The sequence below is a fragment of the Meleagris gallopavo genome, chromosome 19 (genome assembly GCF_000146605.3).
Source record: "Meleagris gallopavo isolate NT-WF06-2002-E0010 breed Aviagen turkey brand Nicholas breeding stock chromosome 19, Turkey_5.1, whole genome shotgun sequence".
NCBI lineage: Eukaryota > Metazoa > Chordata > Aves > Galliformes > Phasianidae > Meleagris > Meleagris gallopavo.
The window spans coordinates 5,034,891-5,057,957 of NC_015029.2; the positions used below are offsets into that span (position 1 = coordinate 5,034,891).

At 40.5% G+C, this 23,067-nt stretch overlaps 1 protein-coding gene across 5 annotated transcripts in view; it reads left to right on the forward strand.

Moving 5' to 3' along the window:
• The window catches only part of SPTAN1 (spectrin alpha, non-erythrocytic 1), a 43,218-nt gene continuing 20,151 nt past the window's right edge, over positions 1-23,067 (forward strand). For 3 of the 5 annotated variants that reach the window (XM_010720849.3, XM_010720851.3, XM_010720852.3), the window contains exons 1-25: positions 1-48; positions 5,103-5,342; positions 5,921-6,046; positions 7,575-7,715; positions 8,803-8,949; positions 9,363-9,496; positions 10,193-10,337; positions 10,435-10,589; positions 11,820-11,955; positions 12,493-12,594; positions 12,820-12,957; positions 13,404-13,514; positions 13,921-13,998; positions 14,170-14,325; positions 14,666-14,870; positions 14,992-15,173; positions 15,620-15,863; positions 16,167-16,289; positions 16,753-16,970; positions 17,669-17,761; positions 18,152-18,286; positions 18,746-18,894; positions 20,154-20,213; positions 21,734-21,932; positions 22,921-23,025. In XM_010720849.3, the coding sequence (XP_010719151.1) occupies positions 16-48; positions 5,103-5,342; positions 5,921-6,046; positions 7,575-7,715; positions 8,803-8,949; positions 9,363-9,496; positions 10,193-10,337; positions 10,435-10,589; positions 11,820-11,955; positions 12,493-12,594; positions 12,820-12,957; positions 13,404-13,514; positions 13,921-13,998; positions 14,170-14,325; positions 14,666-14,870; positions 14,992-15,173; positions 15,620-15,863; positions 16,167-16,289; positions 16,753-16,970; positions 17,669-17,761; positions 18,152-18,286; positions 18,746-18,894; positions 20,154-20,213; positions 21,734-21,932; positions 22,921-23,025 (3,555 nt within the window). In that variant the 5' untranslated portion in view covers positions 1-15. The remainder of the gene's footprint in view (positions 49-5,102; positions 5,343-5,920; positions 6,047-7,574; positions 7,716-8,802; positions 8,950-9,362; positions 9,497-10,192; positions 10,338-10,434; positions 10,590-11,819; positions 11,956-12,492; positions 12,595-12,819; positions 12,958-13,403; positions 13,515-13,920; positions 13,999-14,169; positions 14,326-14,665; positions 14,871-14,991; positions 15,174-15,619; positions 15,864-16,166; positions 16,290-16,752; positions 16,971-17,668; positions 17,762-18,151; positions 18,287-18,745; positions 18,895-20,153; positions 20,214-21,733; positions 21,933-22,920; positions 23,026-23,067) is intronic. The other 2 variants (XM_010720850.3, XM_010720853.3) reach the window with 1 other exon arrangement.

Below are 23,067 nucleotides of genomic sequence, written 5' to 3' on the forward strand. Positions count from 1 at the left end.
CTGCATTCTTCCATCATGTTGTCATCGTTTCGTAAAGTCAAAGTCCAGGTATTGCTACGTAATGCATGTGGTGCTGTCGCCATACTTGCCTGCCTTTATTGCAGTGACCTATTTGTAACAAAACCCCGTTGATTTGACAGTTTGTATGACATAGCAAATGCTTTATTTGTACTTCACTGTTCATTCTGGTCTGGCTTTCCCCTAATACTTTGAGTTTCCTAATTTCTGCGATGCATGATGTGTGAACACTTTGTAGTTCAGTATTATCAGCTGTTGGTGTGGATTAATTTTCTAAGAGCTTCTTGTTTTAGAGAATTCTTGTGCGATGTCTTTTTAGCTATCTAAAAATCAGTGATGGTAAGATTTACATCATAGCACATCATACATTTGAAGTCAGCTTTGGCTCCTGTTACATCCACTCGCACAAACGTATAACCCACGCATTGTGCTCTCACTGTTCATCTGTGCCATTTTCAGTTTGGAGATGGTAGAGCAAACAGGGGTCACACTTCTCCTGGGTGACACAGCAGCCAGGTTCTATTTGGAAAATGAGTCAGGTGAACGTCTGTGCTAGAATTAGCATTATAATGAAAAGATGACAGGAATGGAGCATGCTGGGTGAGTTATGTAACATCCCATTACCTGTAGCCCTGCGGTTCTGCAGTGCGGTTGGGGTGCTGTGTTGGAGCAGAGCTGCACTGACACCAGAAGCACAGCGACCCAGTTATGCATCAAGGCACCAAACTCAGACCCTGTTATGCAGCTTCACCAGTTTAGCTGCAGAATAAAAACGTTAACGTGCCGAAAAATGAGCAGGTGTTTAATTGCTATACAGGTTTTGAAACATGGATGGCTGTGCACAAGCCTTCCTCAGCCCGCATTGGTGCATTTGCAGCCTGCTTTTTTTCAAACACAAATGAGACCTTTTTTTGTGTCCCTGCAATGCCAAATTAACTCTGGGGGCACATTAGGACGTTACCTGTGCTACATTTGGTCTGGGTGATTCTACAGCACTACACTGCAGCTCCAGCATATTGGGCTTTTGTGCTGCAGCACCTGCCTTACTGTCTCTTGGCTCTGCGGTCCTTGGCTGACCCGTGATGGTAACCTGAGCACTGGGATGCAGGGTTCTGCTGCATTCTTCCCTTGGCGCTTCTGTATTTTCTAGATTTAAATTAATAGCAAGCTAAACGACTGTGCCTTAATTATCCCTTGTTAGCATTTAAAATCTGCAGTATGGTGTGTATGATGGATACCCTCGGTTACTTCTGAGGCACACACAACTGCATCGTTCCCCAGGCAGCAGCAGCCAGGGTGGTTCCTTTGCTTTAAGAAAGCCATGGGTGATTGGATCCCATGGGAGGCAGTGATGATGTCCCCGTGGCTCAGGGCCACATTGCCCAAGTTGACACTGAGAACAGAACTGTGTGGTGCTGCTGCTGGGGTCACCGGTGCTGAATGCATGCAGCACATCAGGGCTTGTGACAGCAGTCATTATTTTACTACATCTCAAGATAATGATCTTTATATAGTGATATCTGATTGCTTTTCAGGTAGAGTGGTTTACTTCTTTCAGCTTTGTATAATTGTTTGGAAAAAGCTGCCAAAATCTACTGTGCAGCACTCAGCGTAGTTTGCATTGGAGTTTTTAAATCCCTGAAACCACATTTAGGTCAGGAAAACGCTGACCTCTGACATGCCTGCCCTGCCAGCATCGCTGCCATTCCCACTGAGCCCACCTCGCTGCCTCCCACACCCAGCACTATTGCTGACATCATCATTGTGCACTGCAGCAGCCATAGCTGTCCGTGGCTGTGTGTCCCGTTGGTGTGTCAGCACTCAGTGTGCATAACGGGGCAGGCTGGCTATTCTGGCCTGTAGGAGGAGAGCAATAACTTCAGTTGTTTTTTCTTGTTTGGTTGTTTTTCTGGTCTTAAACCTGCTTGTGCTCTTTTTATTTTGTTTTTGAACACCACTGCAGCAGCGCGGCGTGACGGAGCATTTTGGGTTGCCTGTGAGCCAATTAGTGACTTTCCAAGTGCACTCACAGGACAAATTCAGAACAGCAGATACTCTTAGAGGAGCAGAGCCTGGTTCAGAGCCGCTTCCTGCAGCCATTCAGTGCAGCATGAGGAGCACTGCACCCCAGCACGGCCTCCCGCAGCCCGGCCCCATGCAGCTTATCAGCCTGTGCAGGCACTGCAGGGTGGGGCTGCTGTCCCCCCCAGAGCTTCTGTTCAGCCCATCTGCTGCTGGGCATGTGGAGGTGTGCTGGAGGGGAAGGTGGAGCCTCCATAAGACCCCAGCATGGTTTGGGTGGAAAAACCTTAAGGATCGTCTGGTTCCAGCTCCTGCTGTGGGCACGGCCCCCCACTGCCCCATCCGTGGCCTTGAGCAGCTCCAGGGATGGGGTACCCACACCTCTGGGCAGCAGCACCAGGGCCTCGCTGCCCTCAGAGTGAACGATTTCTTCCAAACATCTAACCCTACCCTTATTTAGTTTAAAGTCATTACTGCCCGTCCTGTCACTACACCCCCCACAGTCTCTGCAGGCCCTGTGAGGCGCTGTAAGGTCTCCTTGGAGCCTTCTCTGGGCTGAAATGCAGATGGTGCACTGAAGCAAAAAGCCTTGGAACCACCTCACAGAGTCCCTTGGCACTGAAGGGTGGTGTTCTGCAGCATCCATGACTTCAGAGCACAGAGTTCCCCAGCGACTGCTGATCGTGTTCTGGCACCATCTCGCCTTGCTGACGTCAGCTATCTGCTGCAGGAAAGAACAGTCTATTATTGCTAGAGCAAAGCACTTCTTTTACAATGGACTGGCTCGACTTGCTGTGTTATAAAGGGAGCCTTTCTTTTAATGGATTCCAGCAAAAAGAGGAGCCAGATTGCATAGCTGATGTGCTGAGAGGCAAACCAGCGACTGGCCTAAATCACAGGGGGGCTTCATTTATTTTAATGGAGAATAATTTAGTGATCTAACTAACTTCAACAATTTAATATTTTAATAATTATTTAATAAAATAACGATTTAGAGTCATTTGAGATCATTTGCACTGCAGAGGTTACTTCTCATACTGATATATAAGCTGACAGTTGATCTGGTGATTGTGTGGTGATCTGAAACATAATGAGGGTTCTTTTTTTTTCCTGGTGATGCCCAAATCCAGAACAAGGAGTGGTCCATTAGGGTTAGGCTGACTGCCCCTTCATCATTGCTGAGCAGAATTCAGTTTAAAAAAGGAAAAAAGTAGAAAAAAGAGAGTTGTTGGAGTTACTACACAATATAGCAACACGGGGAAGGAAATTATTGCTAAGAACTTCCTCTGATTTTTCTGGCTTGCTCCTTGGAGGGGAAAGACAGTCTGAAGCAGCCCTTCACACAGCTGTCTTCTGCAGGAGATGACCCGTAGCTGGCCTCCAGCTATATTTGGGGTTTGACCTTTTAAAGCTCGGATACACCGATCCAGTGGAGCTTTTGGTCTCCCTGGGCTTCATTCCTGCCATTCAGCCTACACAGCCCCTTTGTTCCACAACCCTCTTGGCAGCAGAACAGCCAGGTCTGGAAGAGAGCGGAGCTGAGCTTTCCTTCCTTCCTTCCTTCCTTGAACCACTGCAGTGCAGCTGAGCTCAGAATTCACCAGGTAACAGCTGCTGTGACACAGCAGTGCTGGGCAGGGGGCTCTGCCCCACTCATCCTTTCTGCCACATGGCCCCACTGTGAGTGCTTGGAAACCACACAGCAAACACAGCCAAGCAGATAGTGTTCCACCCTGGCCAGTTTTTCATGTCATTATGCAAGATATGCATCTAGTTAAAGCATGTGGCTAGCTAGTGCCTAAATAACTTAATTTTGTATTTAACAATGTATTTCAGAGATTGCCTGTGTCTTTCCATGCAGTTTTACACTCTCTCTTCCACTTTTTATTTTGTAGGATTGATGGGAGGTATGTTTAGTTTGATGCTTACAGCATTTATAATAAAAGCATTAACCAAGCTGTACATGTAAGCACTTGTACATCCAGATATTAATTGCATAATTGCTCAAGCACTGATTATTTGTTGCAACAGCTGCTTGATATGCATAGCAAGTTGTCGAAAGAGCACGTAAGTACCCAAACTCTTTGACAGTAATGGTACTTCTTAATCTGTGTCACACTTCTGTTGTAATGCACAAGTTCCTTGCTGAAAAGGTGCTTTCTGAAAGTTTAGGAACTGAAAAGTAAAGGTAATCCCAACCTTAACAGAAATTAGATAAAACAATGATCAGGATTTTTTGGGTCTGCAGTAACAATAACAGCTTTCAACGCATGAAGTGATACGTAAGGATCTCCAGTTGAAGAGAGATTGTTGGTTATACAAAGTACTCCTTAAATTCCTTCTCTGTTTACGACATCAGATCTGTGAAACGGAGCCTGAGCCTCTGGGTTGGCTTTTGCAGATGTGTGTGAGGTGTGGCAGGGTGGGTTTATGGCTGCTGGATTGTCTGAGAGAGCAGAGTGGCTGTGTCACACATATGTGTGTATCAATACATGCATGTACAGTCCATGTATGTGTGTGTCTGTATGCATACAGATGTACTTCTGTGGGCTCGTTAGCTGTTCTTTAAGGAACACAATTAAATATCATTACTGAAGCTTATCTGTACTCAGTATTTTAACTTAGTTTTCATATTGTCCAGGAAACATCTGATGTTTATATATCTACAGGTGAATATATGTATGTATACACACATATATGCATAGGTGCACTCAAACATGTTTCTGAAGCACCCTTTTACAATCTGTATTTCATGCTTGCATGGTGAGCTGTGGGTGGCATGGCCTTCGTGCTGCTGGGCAGGCAGTGGTAGCCATAGCTTTCCAAGAAAAGTAGATGTTTAATGCTGTTGTAAATGCTCTTTTTCCATGATCTCCTATTTATTTATGTTCTGTGTACGTACCTACATACATTTACAGTAAGTAAACCACATTTGAGTTTAAAAGAAAGAAATACGCATCAATGGTCAGCAAACAAAAACCAGGTTCTTCTCTCACGGATCTCTTCGTACCTTTGTTTTATAATACAAACAAAACGTTAACTGAGTGTTTTCTGGCTTTCAGAAAATGGATCCAAGTGGGGTAAAAGTGTTGGAAACAGCAGAAGATATCCAAGAACGGCGTCAGCAGGTTTTGGACCGTTACCACAGGTTCAAGGAACTGTCTTCTCTGAGGCGCCAAAAACTCGAAGATTCCTATCGCTTCCAGTTCTTCCAGCGCGATGCAGATGAGCTCGAAAAATGGATCCAAGAGAAACTCCAGATAGCATCTGATGAAAATTACAAAGACCCAAGCAATTTGCAGGCAAGTCCTACTGCTATCTTACGGCGTTGTACTGTTAATATTAGGATGTACCACGTCAGTTGGAGTGGGAACAAATGCATAAGTGTAACTTGGTCTGAGAGTGGTGAGCAAAAGTTGGATGCAAATGCATGCAGCCTTGCAAAGTGCTCTCCAAGAGCGTTGTGTCTTTGCTGATGTGACTGGAATATTTCTGATAGCGGATTATATACTAAATCAATATAGAAAAAGTTAGTGCAATGTACTGTAAAACCAGCTTGGGTTAATTCTAGAATCTATTGGGCACTTCAGCTCTGTGAATAAACACTATAAAAGATATCTGAAGAAAACAAACTTGTGTGGAAGATGGATTTTCAGATGTTAGAAATCTCAGATGTGTGAGAGCAAACACAGCAGTGACATACCTAAATTGTTGTATCTACTCACAAAGCATGGTACAACTGTGACGTCAGCTGTGCCATTGTACTGTTTGCTTTCAGTACGAAATAGCAAAAAAATAAGCGAAAAATCCTGATGCAGGGATTTGTAGAGGAGAGCTGTGCACCAAATCTCAGCTACGTTCTTTGATGTTTTGCTTGCAGGGGAAGCTGCAGAAGCACCAGGCCTTTGAAGCTGAGGTGCAGGCCAATTCAGGGGCTATCGTTAAGCTGGATGAGACTGGAAATCAGATGATCAATGAAGGCCATTTTGCATCTGAAACCATAAGAGTGAGTTTGAAAACTTTTTTCTTTTTACAGACTTTTTCTAGAACAGTTTTTGTAGATTACATGCATGATTCTGCATTCTAGAACACATTTTAAAATTCTACAAATACTCTGAGTGAAATCACAAAAGAATTTCTATATGGAACGTTTACAGACTTTAAGCACCAAGCTCATAGATCTGCTTCATAAGTGAACTTTCTACCCACAGAGTTCAGGAACTTGGCCTGGAAAATCTCCAATAATTCCAATATGTGTTGAAAGTCACAAAGCAAATGATGAATGATGCTTATGATTCTTCCCAAAAAGGCACAGCATCAAGAAGCAGCCAATTCACAAGACCAGATGTTAGGGATATTAACCACTGCCATTGTTTGCTTAAGTAGAACATTATAACTTGCTGGTTGAGTGACCTTAAATAATAATGTTTCCTAGCTGTGCTGCTCAGTGTAAATTCTCACTTGTGTTGTGCTTGGAGTGATAACTTGTTTTTCAATGGTTCAGTCTTTCACGCCGTACAGGACTGCACAGCGCCCAATAGTAACAGCCACCCAAGTTGGGTCCCACATACGAGTAGGTGAAACTCCTGGCTGTGCAGTGCAACTTCTTTTTGCCATGTCTTCTGTCTTCCTTGCTTGACAGCTTGCATTATCCTTTGGGGCAACAGTAGAAAATGGAGTAGTGTGAGCTTTCTCTTCCCTTGAAACCTACCTACGTGAATTTTCTAAAAGGATTAAATAAGTACCCACCCATGCTTGGATGTTCAAAAGCTTCTCTAGCGTGACTTTCAAGTTTCACATCTAGATGAGCAAAGCCTTATAGGTGATGGGTGGAGCAGATACTTTCCTGTTTTGCAAGTTGTGTGCCCGTGTGGGAGTGTGGTTTTTCTTTTTATTGTCTATAAAATTTACAGTCGCTACCAAATGTCTTGAAAGGCAGAATGCAGCCACAGACACTCAACATTAAAGCTAGTAACTGCTCCTGGCATTTAAGTACTGTAATACTTAACAGTGTTGGCTAAATATATTAACTGACTGCTGCTAGGACAAATAGTGAAAATACTGTGAAGTGGCACAAATTTGACTTGGAACAAAGTGTGTGGTCTCAAATAAAAATATATTCCAAAATGAGAACAAGATTTGTATCTTGGGAGTTGACTTAATTTTAAAAGATTGGAACATCAGTGCTTTGCTGGAGTTTTTGGGTCTGACTTCACAGTACTGTAGAATTTAGAACCAATTATATCTCAAAATGCTTACTTCACTTCTATGAATATAACTGTATAATGGTTTCAATAATTAATAAGTGTTTAAATATTCAGTTAAGTAATTTCTAATTTTATATTGTCATATTATTTTATATCATTTATATGATATATCAATTAGTGGCGGTGAAGATTTCATGAGGTACCTTCACTCTTTGGTAAGATTTAGGAGCATGACACATTGGAAAAAGCCTCATCCTAAGGACAGGAAGGGAACACATTTGTTCTTGTCTGATATGGGACTTTAATATCAGCATCCTGTTGTTCCAGACTCGTCTGCAGGAGCTGCACCGACTATGGGAGTTACTACTGGAAAAAATGAGAGAGAAGGGAGTAAAGCTGCTGCAAGCACAGAAGCTGGTGCAGTTTTTACGGGAGTGTGAAGATGTCATGGACTGGATCAATGACAAGGTACATCATTACCTGTTCGCTGTGTTCTTCTTGGGAGATTGGATTTATCTGTGTGGAAATTTCCATCTTTGTATAGTAGCCGGAGTCCAGGTAGCCCAAGAGAAGTTCTAAAGTCATTTCATTTTACTGGTACGTTTTATTTAGGTTATTTGTGTTGTATCAGCAGCAGGTATGCAAACCACTCTGCTTCCTTTTGCAGCCACAAAAAATGGGAATTAGAGTAAGAGGAAGCCTGCATTTTGGAGAGCATAGCTAGATGTAATCAACCCTGGGCTTTACTCTAGGAAGAACTTCATATTTTTCATAGAAATCAAATTCAGGTTTCTTGTAAGGGAAATCTACAACATGTAAAAGCAAATTTTTGTTATAAATGTTCTAAGTGATTTGTTAGGGAAAGTGGCCAGCCTAACCAGCAAGCCGTGTGTACAGAATTACATACATATTTACTTGAGATTGCAGTATCTTCAGGTGCACATTGTAAGGACACTTGCTGCAAGAGAACTGTTGGCTTTGAATTCTCTGAACTCTGAGGAAAGAGACCACAAGCCACAATCTCAAGAAAAGCCACAAAATGATCATCTGGGCTTTCATAATGATAGCTTTGGTTTTGTGTCACTGTGGGTTCAAACTCTAAACCCTGCATAACTGTTACAGAATATGGCAGTGCACTTCTCATAAATAGGTCTTGTGTCAGAAGACTACAACAAAATGCATAAGTAACTGAAAAACATAAATTTCAGACACTGCGTGGCCAATCATTTTCTTGTTTCAAAAATATGTTTTTTCCAAGCAGAATTTGTTTCAGTGTTTTAGATGGCTGCAGCATTGGTCATCGCACAGAACAGTGAGCATATGATAATGGAATTGATTTAATCACTTGAAAATTGAACAAAAGCAAAGATGGAAAAATAATGCTTATAGTGACCTAGGATGTTTTCTGTAATTATGGAGAGGTGTTGGGTGGGAGAGGTCCATGTTTTGAAGTAAGAAAGTTCGTAGTTTAAAATGTGATTATTCCAGTTTGCTTCCTGGTTTCTGGTAGTGTCATACTGAAATATACTTTTTTTTTTTTTTCATATTGTGCTAGGAAGCAATAGTGACCTCAGAAGAGCTTGGACAGGACTTAGAGCATGTTGAGGTTTTGCAGAAGAAATTTGAAGAGTTCCAAACAGATCTGGCAGCTCACGAGGAAAGAGTGAATGAAGTGAACCAGTTCGCTGGCAAACTTATCCAGGTAAACATTCATGTATGTTGAACATCTCTCCTGGCTGATGTGATATAACAGCAACATTTTGTCTGCAATGTTCCCTACCCTCTCCCCACTCCTGCAGTTTGGTAGGAGATTTGTATTGTTTACTGCACATGTGTTTAGATTCCTGGCTATTTGAATGGCAGGAGACAGGGCAGGATTATTGTGTTCTAGAACGCAATATATTGTTTACTGGCCTCTTCCTGTTGACTAAATAGTTCAAAGAGGGACTGCTGCATGTGTATTCAATGTTTACACAGTGACACTTTAGGAAAACTACTGAACTGAGAGATCATTTGGAAAGTACAGTGATTATAAATTGATTTCTCGGAAAACAGTGGTTTTTCAATTGATAGAATAGAACATCTGAAATTGGCATTTTTTCCTTTGCTTACTAGGAACAGCACCCTGAGGAGGAACTTATAAAGTCCAAACAGGATGAAGTAAATGCAAGCTGGCAGCGTCTTAAGGGGCTTGCTCAACAGAGGCAAGGAAAACTCTTTGGGGCAGCTGAAGTTCAGCGCTTCAACAGGTATGATCCTGGCTGGATCTGCTGAAGTGATGTCATATCTGTATATAGATGTCTGATGATCCTTTTAGCTACACACGGTATTGTGAGAAGGGCTACCACTCTGGTTTTGTTTTACTCTTCCTCGTGACTGAGATACTTGTTCAAAGGGAATTCTGAAAACAGTCATTGTGTTTTAAGTTTTCAACACCTGGAAGTTCTGTTCATTCTTTTGCTTGGCAGTTCTCCCAGTCTTTACTATGATAGCTTTCCCCTGTTCTATCTTACATGAGCCTTTAAAGAGGTTGTTTTTCTTTGTTGTTGTTGCTGGCTAGATGTCAGTCCAGTTGTTCAGGGCAGGAAGGGGGTTGGGTGGGTGTCTTTGAGCAGTGTCTTTCTATCTTATCTGCTGCTTGCTATTTTGAAGTTTTTCTAATGAGGTTGGAGAGGGGTCTAGGGTAGAAAAGTGACTGGTAGTTTCCAATTGGTGACACCATCTGAAGAATGGCCTGCCAGCGCACTTCAGTGCTTTTGGGGATTAAAAAAAATGTATACACATCTTTTCAGGTGCCTTTAGTTTGTTAGTTTTTTATTGTCATCAGCTGCAGTGTTTATATAAGAGTTTGCAATGCAAGTATGTCTGCAATAAGTGAAAACATCCTGCTTTCTTCCCCTTTCATTAAAAGATTTACTACTTTCAATTTGTGCTTTGTTTTGAAGGGATGTGGATGAAACTATCAGCTGGATTAAGGAGAAAGGGCAGTTGATGGCCTCAGATGACTTCGGCAGAGACTTGGCCAGCGTGCAAGCTTTACTGCGTAAGCATGAAGGCCTGGAAAGAGATCTTGCAGCTTTGGAGGATAAGGTACTTGTATGAGATGCATTTTACCTACTACTTAAACTAGGTAACCTGTTTTTAAAAGGCTAGAAGCTTATTCAGTGTTTGTGACTGTCTGGTTTAGGTTAAGGCCCTTTGTGCAGAAGCTGACCGTTTGCAGCAGTCTCACCCAATAAATGCTTCTCAAATTCAAGTGAAACGCGAGGAACTGATTGCCAGCTGGGAGCAGATCCGAACTCTGGCAGCAGAGAGGCATGCTCGCCTTAATGACTCCTACAGGTAGGAGTACTGAATTGCTAGAATGGCTTTTTTTCCTTTCTTCCATATTCAAATTTGATATAAGACTCTGTGAAATAGAAAAAAGGGAGGCTGTTCCCAAAAGTTTGGGATGATGCTGATGTTTTCAGCAGTAGTCTTAGTCACCAGATGATACTTTACATCAGCTTCTTGTAAAAAGACCTATTTATATAAACACTTTAAAGCTCTAGGTCATTCTCTGAATACACATCAATTATGAAGACACCTTGAATTTTTAGGACAAGTTCACTTTTTATTGGTAGCGTTCCAAAATGCTATCTGACTGTGTTCTGTTGTTTTTTAATATGCATATTATAAATCTGTTCACTGTGGAGTCTCTGTGATTTTGTTAAGAGTTAAATTATGGTGTATTGTTGGGTGCACTGTCCCAGAATAAAAGAAATATTACTCTCATCTGTGACAGTTGCCTTGTTGCTGTGGGATTTGTTTTCATCCATACTTGTTTCTGTACCTGCGTGGTTCTCTATGAAAACTAAACTATTAGATCACTATTAAGAAGCTGTGCTGATAAGATACTTACCCTAATGTGGTGGTTTGTTTGTCTTTTCTGATATTGTGTTTCTGCTGTTCGTTCCCTCATGTTGTGTATGTCTTCACCACCATAAATCTTGCACCAAGTAATCATTCTCACTTTGCCTTTACTGGCATATTCTCTTCAGTTTAAAAGAGAAACAGAAACTGATCATTTTTTCTGATAAGTGTTAAACATGTGCCAAAGGCAATAACTGTAAGAACGTGCTGAAAGTCATCTGAGAATTTATTTGTTCTAAGGCTGAGGCATGTGCATTTGAAACTTTCTGTCAGTTCTTCCCCCCACACACACTGGTATGGCTGTGACAGGAGCATTGCCCTGGGCTGTCTTGAAACTGTCTTTTGGTTTCTGTTGTCTTCGATGTATAGCCTTGTAGCTAAGAATATTCCTTTTACTGCCTATATAAGTTATATGAAAAACATATGTTGGAGAAACACTGAAAGGTTTCTTCTTCTTAAACTTAGTGTTTTCCTAATTTTGAATGACTCTTTTAGAGAGAAAACTTAATTATTTAATATTCTAATTGCATTTTGGTATTGTATTGTCTTGTTTTTATCCAAGGAACTGCTTTCGTGTTTGTAACGTTTACCTTTGGTTTAAGGATTGAGAAAATACGCAAGCAAATGATTCCCAAACATTTTTTCTCTTGTTTTCATAAGGTTGCAGCGCTTTCTTGCAGATTTCCGGGACCTCACCAGCTGGGTAACTGAGATGAAGGCTCTGATAAATGCTGATGAGCTTGCCAATGATGTGGCTGGAGCAGAAGCTCTTCTAGACAGACATCAGGAGCATAAGGTACAATGGCTAGCCAAGTCCAGTCAGCAGCTCTCTAAGACTGAATTGTGTGTCTGACACAATCTCTGAGTCAGGGCTGCTAATGTCATATCACTGGCATCCTTGGATTGTACAACACAGTTCACTGTTCTTATTTGAGGATTTTTTACTTAGTTGTTCTTGATTGCAGGTAGATACACTGAAAACTATTTAAAAGTGCTTATGATAATATTTTCACAAAAATACTTAGACCTGATAGCAATCAGTTGGACTAACAACTGTTTTAATTCCCCATCATGAGGAATTGCTCTAACTAATAATGCAGCTCAAAACCAATCCTTAGTTTCTGTTTAACATGTGAATTTATACTTTCCTTGTCTGCAGTATAAGGTGATGCATTTGAATTTAGTTATCTTGTTTGGCATGTTGTATCTAAATACCTCAATGATAAACTTTAAACTCTGCAGGCTGTTACATCTCTTATTTTCAATAGTAGTATTTTGACACTCTATTGTAAGCTGTATTGTGGGAAATAACTTTTTCACTTCCATTTCATAGGGAGAAATTGATGCTCATGAGGATAGCTTCAAATCTGCTGATGAGTCGGGGCAGGCTTTGCTTGCAGCTGGGCACTATGCTTCTGATGAAGTTAAAGAAAAGGTAAGTTGGGCAACTTGAAAGCAACTCCTACAAGAATTATGTTTTTTTCCTTCTGTGTCCCTTAATTTAGAAGTTTTTAAGATTTTAAGCTGCGAAGTATCATCTTAATAGGTTACAGAGCTTTTAAGACTGACAATTTCTGTTCAGACTTCCATCTTGATTTTACATTGAGAAGTAAATGAACCAGTCTGTTAAATACAGTGTTTCCTTCTCCCAACCCCTTAGCTGACTATCCTCTCAGATGAAAGATCTGCCTTGCTAGAACTATGGGAGCTTCGCAGGCAGCAGTATGAACAGTGCATGGATCTGCAGCTTTTCTACAGAGATACCGAACAAGTTGACAACTGGATGAGCAAACAAGAAGTGAGTGCATGCATTTGAACTTTCCAGTTTGATTTTCATTAATGCCAATTTTCTGTAGGCACAAACCATTTTTAATTACCAGTGGCAGTGACTCTACCTATGACTGGACATGCACTAGGGATAAGGTGCTGTGCAGTTAGTTACGTGACTGCCCAAGATACTATAATGACTGTTTCTTTCTAATGCTTAAACTATGAGCTGGGGCAAGTTGGCCTTGTGTTGCTTTTGTGTTTGTTTAGCTCTTGTGAAATGCTGTTTGAAGAAGAAGCTAAAAGTAATTATTTGGAGTCTTTGGCTACTAGAGGTGTATAGGGAACACCATCCCAGTATTAGCATCCTTCTTTCCAATCGTATGGTAGGAAACATCACTGAGTGTGCTTAGGTTGACTTTTCGAGAAGATGAAGACACAAACAAAAATCCACTGATGTCTGTTGCCTTGCTTTAGGCTTTTCTGCTGAATGAAGACCTTGGTGATTCTCTGGATAGCGTGGAGGCTCTTCTGAAGAAGCATGAAGATTTTGAGAAATCCTTAAGTGCTCAAGAGGAGAAAATCACAGTAAGACATTTATATTGGGTCGTCACTAAAGAAGTGAGAAATGAATGAATTAGTTGATTGGAGGGCAGCGTTGGTGGGGACTGACAGAGAAGAACGTGGTTTGCTCTGCAAAATGATTCACTGTGGAAAATAATCAGTGGAGAAGCTAAGATAGGGCTTGATTGCTGCCTCAGACAGCTGAGTAACCCAGTTCCTTGCTTAGCACGCCAGCATGGGGAAGAGGATGGATTTTGATAAATGGTCATCTGTACACATGTAAGAGGATGGTATAGACTAAAAGGGTTTAAACAGTAGCCATCTTAATGACTGTTAGTTTTTGATGAGCTCTTGAGAATTAACTTTCTGTGTAGACTTGCACAGACAGTTTTTATTACACAAAATAAATGGAAAATCTTTTCACTTTCAGGCATTGGATGAGTTTGCTACTAAATTGATTCAGAATAACCATTATGCCATGGATGATGTTGCTACGCGCAGAGATGCTGTAAGTATTTAACACAGATTTGGTTTGCAGGTTTTCTGCTTTATTATTTTAAATAGTATAACTACAATATGGGATAAATCACTGGAGCTTTCAGTGCATACAGTAGACTTTCTTATAAACTGAAGAACTTAAAAAAGCTTGACTTATATTTTTTCTTTTTTGTTTTTTCAGCTACTGAGCCGCCGAAATGCTCTTCATGAACGAGCGATGTACCGCCGTGCTCACCTGGCAGATTCTTTCCATCTCCAGCAGTTTTTCAGAGACTCTGATGAACTAAAGAGTTGGGTTAATGAAAAAATGAAAACTGCGACCGATGAGGCTTACAAGGTATTAAAAATAAAAATAAAAATCAGTATCAGAGTATTTTTAAGGCAATACCAAGCTTAATATAATCAGTATAATGATGTGAAGCAGCATCAGACAGATCTTGCTGAAACAGGCAGTATTAATGGCAACAGGAAGAATTGCAACTTCTCCCTGTTCCATCATGCTGTAATCATGCTAATCAATGGCTTAAATGTTCTGATTTCAAAGATGTATTTGTGGCACCAATTCCTTTTGTGACATGTTGGCATGCATATAAGTGTCGTCTAATTTAAAAATGTCTTCTGAGATCTATATATATTAATTCTGGATTGAAAATTTATTTTTCTTTCTTTATCTGTAGGATCCATCGAACTTGCAAGGTAAAGTTCAGAAGCATCAGGCTTTTGAAGCAGAGCTTTCTGCTAATCAGAGTCGTATTGATGCACTGGAGAAAGCTGGCCAGAAGTTGATTGATGTCAATCACTACGCATCTGATGAGGTGGCAGCTCGCATGAATGAAGTCATCAGCTTGTGGAAGAAACTTCTGGAAGCCACTGAGCTCAAAGGTAAGATCTAGCCATAAGAATTCAAGTGCTTTTTTAGAGGCTTTAGCTGGGAAAAGACAAGGAAGTGAGTTAAGTGAAGTGGAAAACTTAAATCATCTTCTTGTCACTCTGTCTTTCTCAGGTATAAAACTGCGTGAAGCCAATCAACAGCAGCAATTTAATCGCAACGTAGAGGACATTGAGCTGTGGCTGTATGAAGTAGAAGGTCACTTGGCTTCTGATGACTATGGAAAAGATCTTACCAGTGTTCAGAATCTTCAGAAGAAACATGCCCTGCTAGAGGCAGATGTTGCTGCCCATCAGGTGAGGGGAATAATTTTTCTTCCTGCCCTTTGAGATGTGCTCACTTGAAAAGAATCACTCCAGAGACTTTATCAGATGACAGTAAGAGTCTGTATTTTCATGTTTTGTATGTTTGGGCTTCATAGCTTGTTTATCAGAAAAAAATCTGAACTGAAATGGTTAGAGTGGCACATCTGTAAAGCTAATGAAATTGCAAAACTTTTTTGTCTGTATGAATTTGACAGATTAAATACAATTTACATATTCTGCTGAATGTAATCTGGGATAGAATTTTTGTCAACAATTATTGCTGCACTGGCAGTGTGCAGCTGAGTTTCTTTTCCTCTACCACAATGTAACTTACTTGCTAAAGCTTGAAAATACTCTTTAAGCGTTCACTGCATCAAGCAGAAAGCCTGAAAACTTGTAAAGGTTGTGACGTAAAACTATGGCTAAATTAATTTTAGGATCGGATAGATGGCATTACCATCCAGGCACGCCAGTTCCAAGATGCTGGGCACTTTGATGCTGACAATATCAAGAAGAAACAAGAAGCTTTAGTAGCTCGTTATGAAGCTCTGAAGGATCCTATGGTGGCTCGTAAGCAGAAACTTGCAGATTCTCTTCGCCTGCAGCAGCTTTTCCGTGACATTGAGGATGAAGAGACCTGGATTAGGGAAAAGGAACCTATTGCAGCCTCAACAAACCGAGGTTGGTCCATTCTGATACCTGCAGGATTTAAGTGTTAGAATTGCTGTGACTTATAGGGAACTTTCTATTAAAAAATATTTAAAAAATTCTAAAATGTTTACTGCAGTTAGCATTGCCTGCATTTATGTATTTACACATGGTTCTTTAAATATTCTGTTATGTTAATTCTACAGTTTCAATTTTCTGCAGTGCTCTGTGGTGGTTCTTACTCTGCAAGTTTGTCTGACGTTTGTTGCAGCTTCCTTGAAATTTTTAATTCTAGGTCATCAGACTTAAACCAGTTAACTGTCTTCTGTTTTTCAGGCAAGGACTTAATTGGTGTCCAGAACCTACTAAAGAAGCACCAAGCTTTGCAGGCAGAAATTGCAGGCCATGAACCTCGCATTAAAGCAGTCACACAGAAAGGAAATGCAATGGTGGAAGAGGGTATGTCTCAGTTTTTGTTAATTTTCTGTCTTTCAGAAATCCAGGAGTCTTTGTGAAGGGCTTTGTTCTCTAGCCCTGTACCATTAAAGATTACTGACTGATTGTATCAGAGAAGTAGACAGGTACCTGTAAGCAGGATGAGCTTCTTGTCATTCTTTTACTTGGAAATAATAATAGATTCCTTGATGGGATCCTGTCACCATTTTCACAGATTTTCACCTGATCTTGGCAGATGCATGTATTCAAATATTCCTAGAGCAGTTTAATTCACAGGTACAATCTCTCTGAACCAAAAGGACGAACTAAATTATGATTGCCTTATTGCAGTCAAAATAGGCTACCTAGGTCTAAACAGGTTTAATTTTTGTGATTTTTTTTTTTTTTTCCCAGGAAGTACAGGTGACCTTTTAGTCTCCATTATTTATGTCTCTAAGTCCTTCAGTTTCCTCTTTTTGCTTTGTAGGACATTTTGCTGCTGAAGATGTGAAGATCAAATTGAATGAACTAAACCAAAAATGGGACTCTCTGAAAGCCAAGGCATCTCAACGGCGACAGGATCTAGAGGATTCTCTGCAAGCTCAGCAGTATTTTGCTGATGCTAATGAGGCAGAATCATGGATGAGAGAAAAGGAGCCCATTGTAGGCAGCACAGACTATGGAAAGGATGAAGACTCTGCTGAGGTATTTGACACTGTTTGGATTACTTTTGCATAAACAGTGTGAGGATTTCATTCAGTAGCAGAGAAAATAAGGAGCTCTGCTGCTTTTAGGATTCTTAGAAAAAAGGGTGGAAGATTTTTGTATCAAGCTCAATTTTGACTCAGAATCGAAGTAGAATGGCTGTTTTTCCTATATATTAGCTATTATTGTATGTGTCATTTTGCTGTTCAATGTATTCACTGTACTAGAGAATTTGTATGGTATACTGAGGTAAGTATCAGTAAACTCTTGCCTGTTGCAGTGTTGTATGAGTTTATCTTTGAGTACTTCATCAGTTTTGAAGTATTTTCTTATGCAGAAGTTGCTATCCCAGTATATTTCTGTGGCCAGACACTGCTGACTGACGTTTCATTGAAATTAACTGCAGTTTAAAGGTATTCTTTCAAACTTACCTCTATTTCTGGAGTAATACTTGGTACTCCTTCCTGGTAAGAAGAAAAGAATGCTTCTGAGTTAAGGTGGAGCAAAAGGATTAGAAGCATTTAGACAGCTATCAGGCCTGTGAATAAATAGATGTAGCTATTCTCATGAGAATCAGAGGTCTGGCAGCTCTGAAGAACCCACATTCCCTGTGTATGGAGCCCAAGAATATATTTTAAGCAAAATAGCATTTGTAAAAATGGCTTGGTGTACATGTCATTTTTATCATTTGATTTCAGGCTCTCCTGAAGAAGCATGAAGCTTTGATGTCTGATCTTTCTGCTTACGGCAGTAGCATACAGGCATTAAGGGAACAGGCCCAGTCCTGCAGGGTAAGGAAGGATGCTAATCATGTTGCTGAAATTCTTGGGTCAGCAGAAGTTAAAGACCAAGCTTAATAGCAGCAGTTGCGTTTGAGAACTTACAGCAGACTGCACTTAATTTTCTAATTTAAAAAGAAAAAATTAGTTGTCTCTCTTTATAATTGTAACAAACTGCAATGTTATATTGAAAGAAAACAGAACAATGTTTCCAATGTTTGAGCGCAGAGAGTGCCTAAAATAAGTCCATCTGTGCTACGTTTATTTCAACAGGAATCACTTCAGAACATTTACAGTACCTTTAAGGCTGAAGTATTTTTTAGGATCGCTGCTTTGGTTGTAATAACCATGCAAAAGTTTCTGTATCTTTACTCATCTTTCTTCTGTGGCCTTCTTTGTTAGCAACAAGTTGCTCCCACTGATGATGAAACTGGAAAAGAGCTTGTGCTGGCACTCTATGATTACCAAGAGAAGAGTCCTCGGGAGGTGACTATGAAAAAAGGAGATATTCTCACCCTGCTCAACAGCACCAACAAGGTATGCTGTTGCCTGGCAGTTTGCTGAGCTGCTTGAGTTACTTGGTTTTGTGTGTTGAGTTTTGTTTTTTTTTTATTTTTGTTTTGTCAAAGAAGTTAAAGCATTTGCACATTTAGTCTGTGTTCCCATGTAGCACTTTAGCATACTTCTTGTCACTCTTATGACTCCCTTCTGGCTGCCAGCTTTTTCTAAGTCATAAACACCGTATGCCATAGGGCATGTGTCTGCAAGAAAGCTTATTTCCTTTCATTTGAAGAATTTCTGACCAAACACAAGGAGAGAAGTAAAAGCAAAACCTGGGTTTCTACAAGAGACAGTTTGAAATGACCTCCATGAGAAGGACAAACTCTTGTTTTCTTGTATTAATAGAAACCTCTAACTTTGCCACCATTCAGGTACGCAGCATACTTAATGCTCTGTGTTTGCCTCACAGTGGTTGCTTTTATTTTCTCATTACAGGACTGGTGGAAGGTTGAAGTTAATGATCGTCAGGGCTTTGTACCAGCTGCCTATGTGAAAAAACTAGATCCTGCCCAGTCTGCATCCCGAGAGAATCTTCTGGAAGAGCAAGGCAGCATAGCATTGCGACAGGAGCAAATTGACAACCAGTAAGATCTAATTAATGAGATATGACACCCATCCAGTGTTTGCTGGGTTGGCCTTGGTCTCACATGTGCCAAAAGTTTAGGTCGATGCCACTTCTGCTAGGGAATAATTAATTGGAGCAAAACAGAGAGGCTCCTTGACTGGGAGCACCATACTGAATCATTCTTATTCCAGATATTCATGTTGCTTTTTCCATTTTTTTGACTGTAAAATTCATGACACTTGAGCTCAACTTACTGTCTGACCTGAGTATTATACGTGTCCCTTTTGTTGTTGTATCTAACTACTTAAACTTGTTTGTGAGTTATACCTGTCCTAAGCAGCTCTTGTATTTGTAGTTGTCACTTTCTTAATGTGTGATCTGTTTTGAAAAGCTTTCTTAAATTTGGCTGCGAAAGTACAGTACCCTCCCTATAGGGCTGCCTCTGGAGATGTCTCCTTAGGAGCTGCAGCTCTCCTAGCACCAGCTAGTTGGTTTTGTTGGATTTTTTTTCCTGAAATGCAGTGCCATCACATGGGTTAAAACCTACCTTCTTTCTCTTTTATTAAAGAGGAACACACGTGCCATTGCAAATGCAGAAAACTGCACAACTGTTTGGTAACCACCTCCTGAGGCAAATGGTAGTTATAGATTAGTTCAAGCAAGGGCTGTCAGTGATAGCTGTGAGCTACCAGCTCTCCTTATCAAGCTACTTGGAAGCTAGAGCTGACAGTTCAATGCACACTCCCATCTGTTTGCATAGTTACTCTACATGAGAATGTCTTTCTACCCAATTGTTTTGAGTCACTAGTTATTACAATGTCATTCAATAATTAATAGCTTTAGTTCTAGGACTTAAAGTAAACCAAACTAATAAGGTAATTTATACCAGTTAGAAGAAAGGATGGCTCAGGATTTTAATAATGTGTAACTATTCTGTGGGTTTGCCTCAACTTTTAAGAGCTGTTAGAGGTGTCTTATTTGAGAGCAAAGGAGTGGGGGCCACCCTTTGGTTTTAAATCAAACGGCACAATGATCAGGAAATGAGGAGACCTTATAGAGAGAGTTCAACTGTACTGCTGAGGTTCCCTCCCATGAATTTCACTCTGGTCTGATTTGCTTTGTTTGCTTCTTAATGACATCTAAATTTCTCCATTTAAATGTGAACTTTTAACCATCTCCTACCACAGACGACCCATGGATGGAGCTGCTGCTTTCATTATTTTGGTTAATCTAACTAATTTTTTGCATGCATTTGCTGTGCTCCCTCTGTCTGTGCAGGACTCTCATAACTAAGGAAGTCGGCAGTGTATCTCTGCGTATGAAACAGGTCGAAGAACTGTGAGTAGGATTAGCCCTTTCTACACCATGCTGTCTCCATACTGTCACTGTTCATTCTCTTTGTTTCTTTCTTTCTTTGGGAAAGCTGCTCCAAAGAGACACAAAGGAAGCAATTTCTGCAATGTGTTTTTTGTTTTGTTTTGTTTTTTTTAGTTTAGATGAGTGTGTTGTGATGTGTGTTTCATGTGTTGTTTGCAGCCAGCCATCCTGCCAGCTGCTTATCTTGTTGGTCACGTCGGCACTGCTAGATTGGTGATGGTGTCATTTTCCATTATACTGATTTTACTTGCCAAGTGAGGGTTCAGTGATATCTAGACTGTTTTCTTTAAAAAGTGTGTGTTGCATTTTCTGAGGTGCAGCTACAGTTACTTGTTTCTATAAATAAATATACTTGGTGTATCCATTTTATATATAACATCACATAAATGTCTGCCTCTAGTAGAATCTTGCCCCAGGTCCTCTTACGAGCTTTGCAATACTCAGTAGCTAAAACTATGCTGAAGCAAACATCTGCAGTTGAGTCAGGCTTTAAAAAAGTGTTTTCCTGCATGCGGTAGCTCATGCAAGTCAGACTAGAATGCTGCCATTTAATACAAAAGTTTGTTGGTTCCTAAAATCCAGTGTTGAATTCAGGATAGATGGGAAACCACAAAGTCTCAGCTACTGAAGAGACTTAGAGCTGCTTATCAGTTGAATATACAGGCATTGCAGCCCAGGATGTCAGGCTTTCTGGCAGCAGCCTTGTTCATCTCTCAGTGTTAGAGGCTTTTCTGAGCACAGGTTCTTTGAAAATTGACATTTTGCCAGGAATCAAACAGGAGACATCAGGTTTTGTGCTCTTAAATACAACGATGCTGCTGTATTTTCATGTTGGTCTTTCATGATTCAGTTACTTGTTCAAGCCAATTTAAGCACTTCAGAATAAATGTGGAATAAAGCCTCTAAGGTAAATGAGAAATGATTTCACTGATACCATTGGTAATTCCACAGATATATACAAGCAGCACATGTAAAACAAGTTTAATGTGTTTTCTAGTTGAGTATAATTGTGTTATCAGAGAAATAACATCTCTTTTAACCACAGCAGATTTTGCACTGAACCATAGCTAGGTAAGGCACTTTGTGTCCAGTAGCTGTCAGGTTAGTGGGTTTAATCTGATGGCAGACTTCATGTGCTATAGGAAAATATTTCTCACAAAGTTAGCTCTTTTCTTTGTGTATCCTGTGCAGTCATTCCTGCACTGTAGTGCTGCTGTAGCCTTGAGCTGTGATTTGGATTTGCCTTTACCCACTGAAACATTAAATGTGGGAGGCCTCATTTTAGTGTGCTTACCCATATAAAGGAGAGATGTGCACAGTTTGCATTTCCTGATCCTGAACTACTAAGTCATTCTGTAGAGTAGCAGTGTGTAGATTGCAGGCACTTCCAGCATCTTTGGTGCTACATGAACTTGTTTAATGACTGTGACTCTGCTCAATGCAGTCTGACTGCTCCTGCCTTCCTTTTCTGCTTGTTCCAGGTATCATTCCCTTCTTGAGCTGGGAGAAAAACGTAAAGGCATGCTAGAAAAAAGCTGCAAAAAGTTTATGCTGTTCCGTGAGGCTAATGAGCTTCAACAATGGATCAATGAGAAGGAAGCTGCTCTCACTAATGAGGAAGTGGGTGCTGATTTGGAGCAGGTGGAGGTGCTACAGAAGAAATTTGATGATTTTCAGAAGGTATGTTGTGATCTGTGTGCTAATTCTTCATATCTGAGCATAGCAGAAAAGCACCAACTAAGTTCTGGAAGAATTCCATTTTGTGCAACACAACCTTCAGTTAAGCTATATTTTTGTTGTGTTGTTGAAAGGAAAAATATGTTTTTGTTTTCAGCTGTAGAGCATTTCACGAGATATATAGAAATAGTTCTCTGCTTCAAAATGCCAATAGGCTTTTGATTTTATTTTTTTCCCCTTTGTGTTTGCAACACTTGTTTGTATTTCTTTGCTTGAGGAGAAGGAATTACTTTTCACGCACATTTGTTCCATCCCCTTTGGTAAGGTGCTGGATACTTAAAGGCAGCAGGGCCTGACTCTAACAGTGGAAAAGCTGGCGACCTGTTATCACACTTACAGCTTGGAAGTTGGCTAACACAACTTGAGCCAGCCTAATAGTGTAGGTGTGAAGATGACAGCAGTTTTGTGGTGGTGTCTTTTTGTTTGTTTGTTTTTTGAAGCTAATGGTTGAAGCTAAAATGTGTCATCTAATAACATTTAAATGCAAGTTCTCCTCCGTTTATTTGTGTTGTTTTTTTTTAACTGGGTTCCCTGTCTGATTGATGGAGAGGTCTCTGTCAGTCTGTTTGGCTGACAGTGTTTTAGTAAAAGTACTTTTTAAAACTGGCTTTTTAGATTACTTATCTACAGCAGTATGGATGACAACTTTTGATCTCTGTGTTGGTAATGCTGTATACCTGACAGTTCAGACCTGTATTCCACTGCAGATTGTGTATGGAAAGCTGTGATAGTGTGTTTCTCTTAACACGCTGATACTTGGCACTGATAGCTGGGATTTCTCAGCACATTCTTTATTCACTGATAACTGTAAAGGTTGAATGTGCTAAATTCCTGCTGTTATCAAACTTCTTGGCACCCCTGGTGTTCCAACTTGATCCACATGTTTTGCCAGTGTGAATGCTAATGCTGTGAATGTAACTGTTCCCTGCAGGATTTAAAAGCTAACGAGTCACGACTGAAGGATATAAACAAGGTTGCAAACGACCTGGAGTCTGAAGGGTTGATGGCAGAGGAAGTGCAAGCAGTAGAGCACCAGGTCTGCTTGTTTTTCTGACTTAGTCTGATACTCTTGAGAACT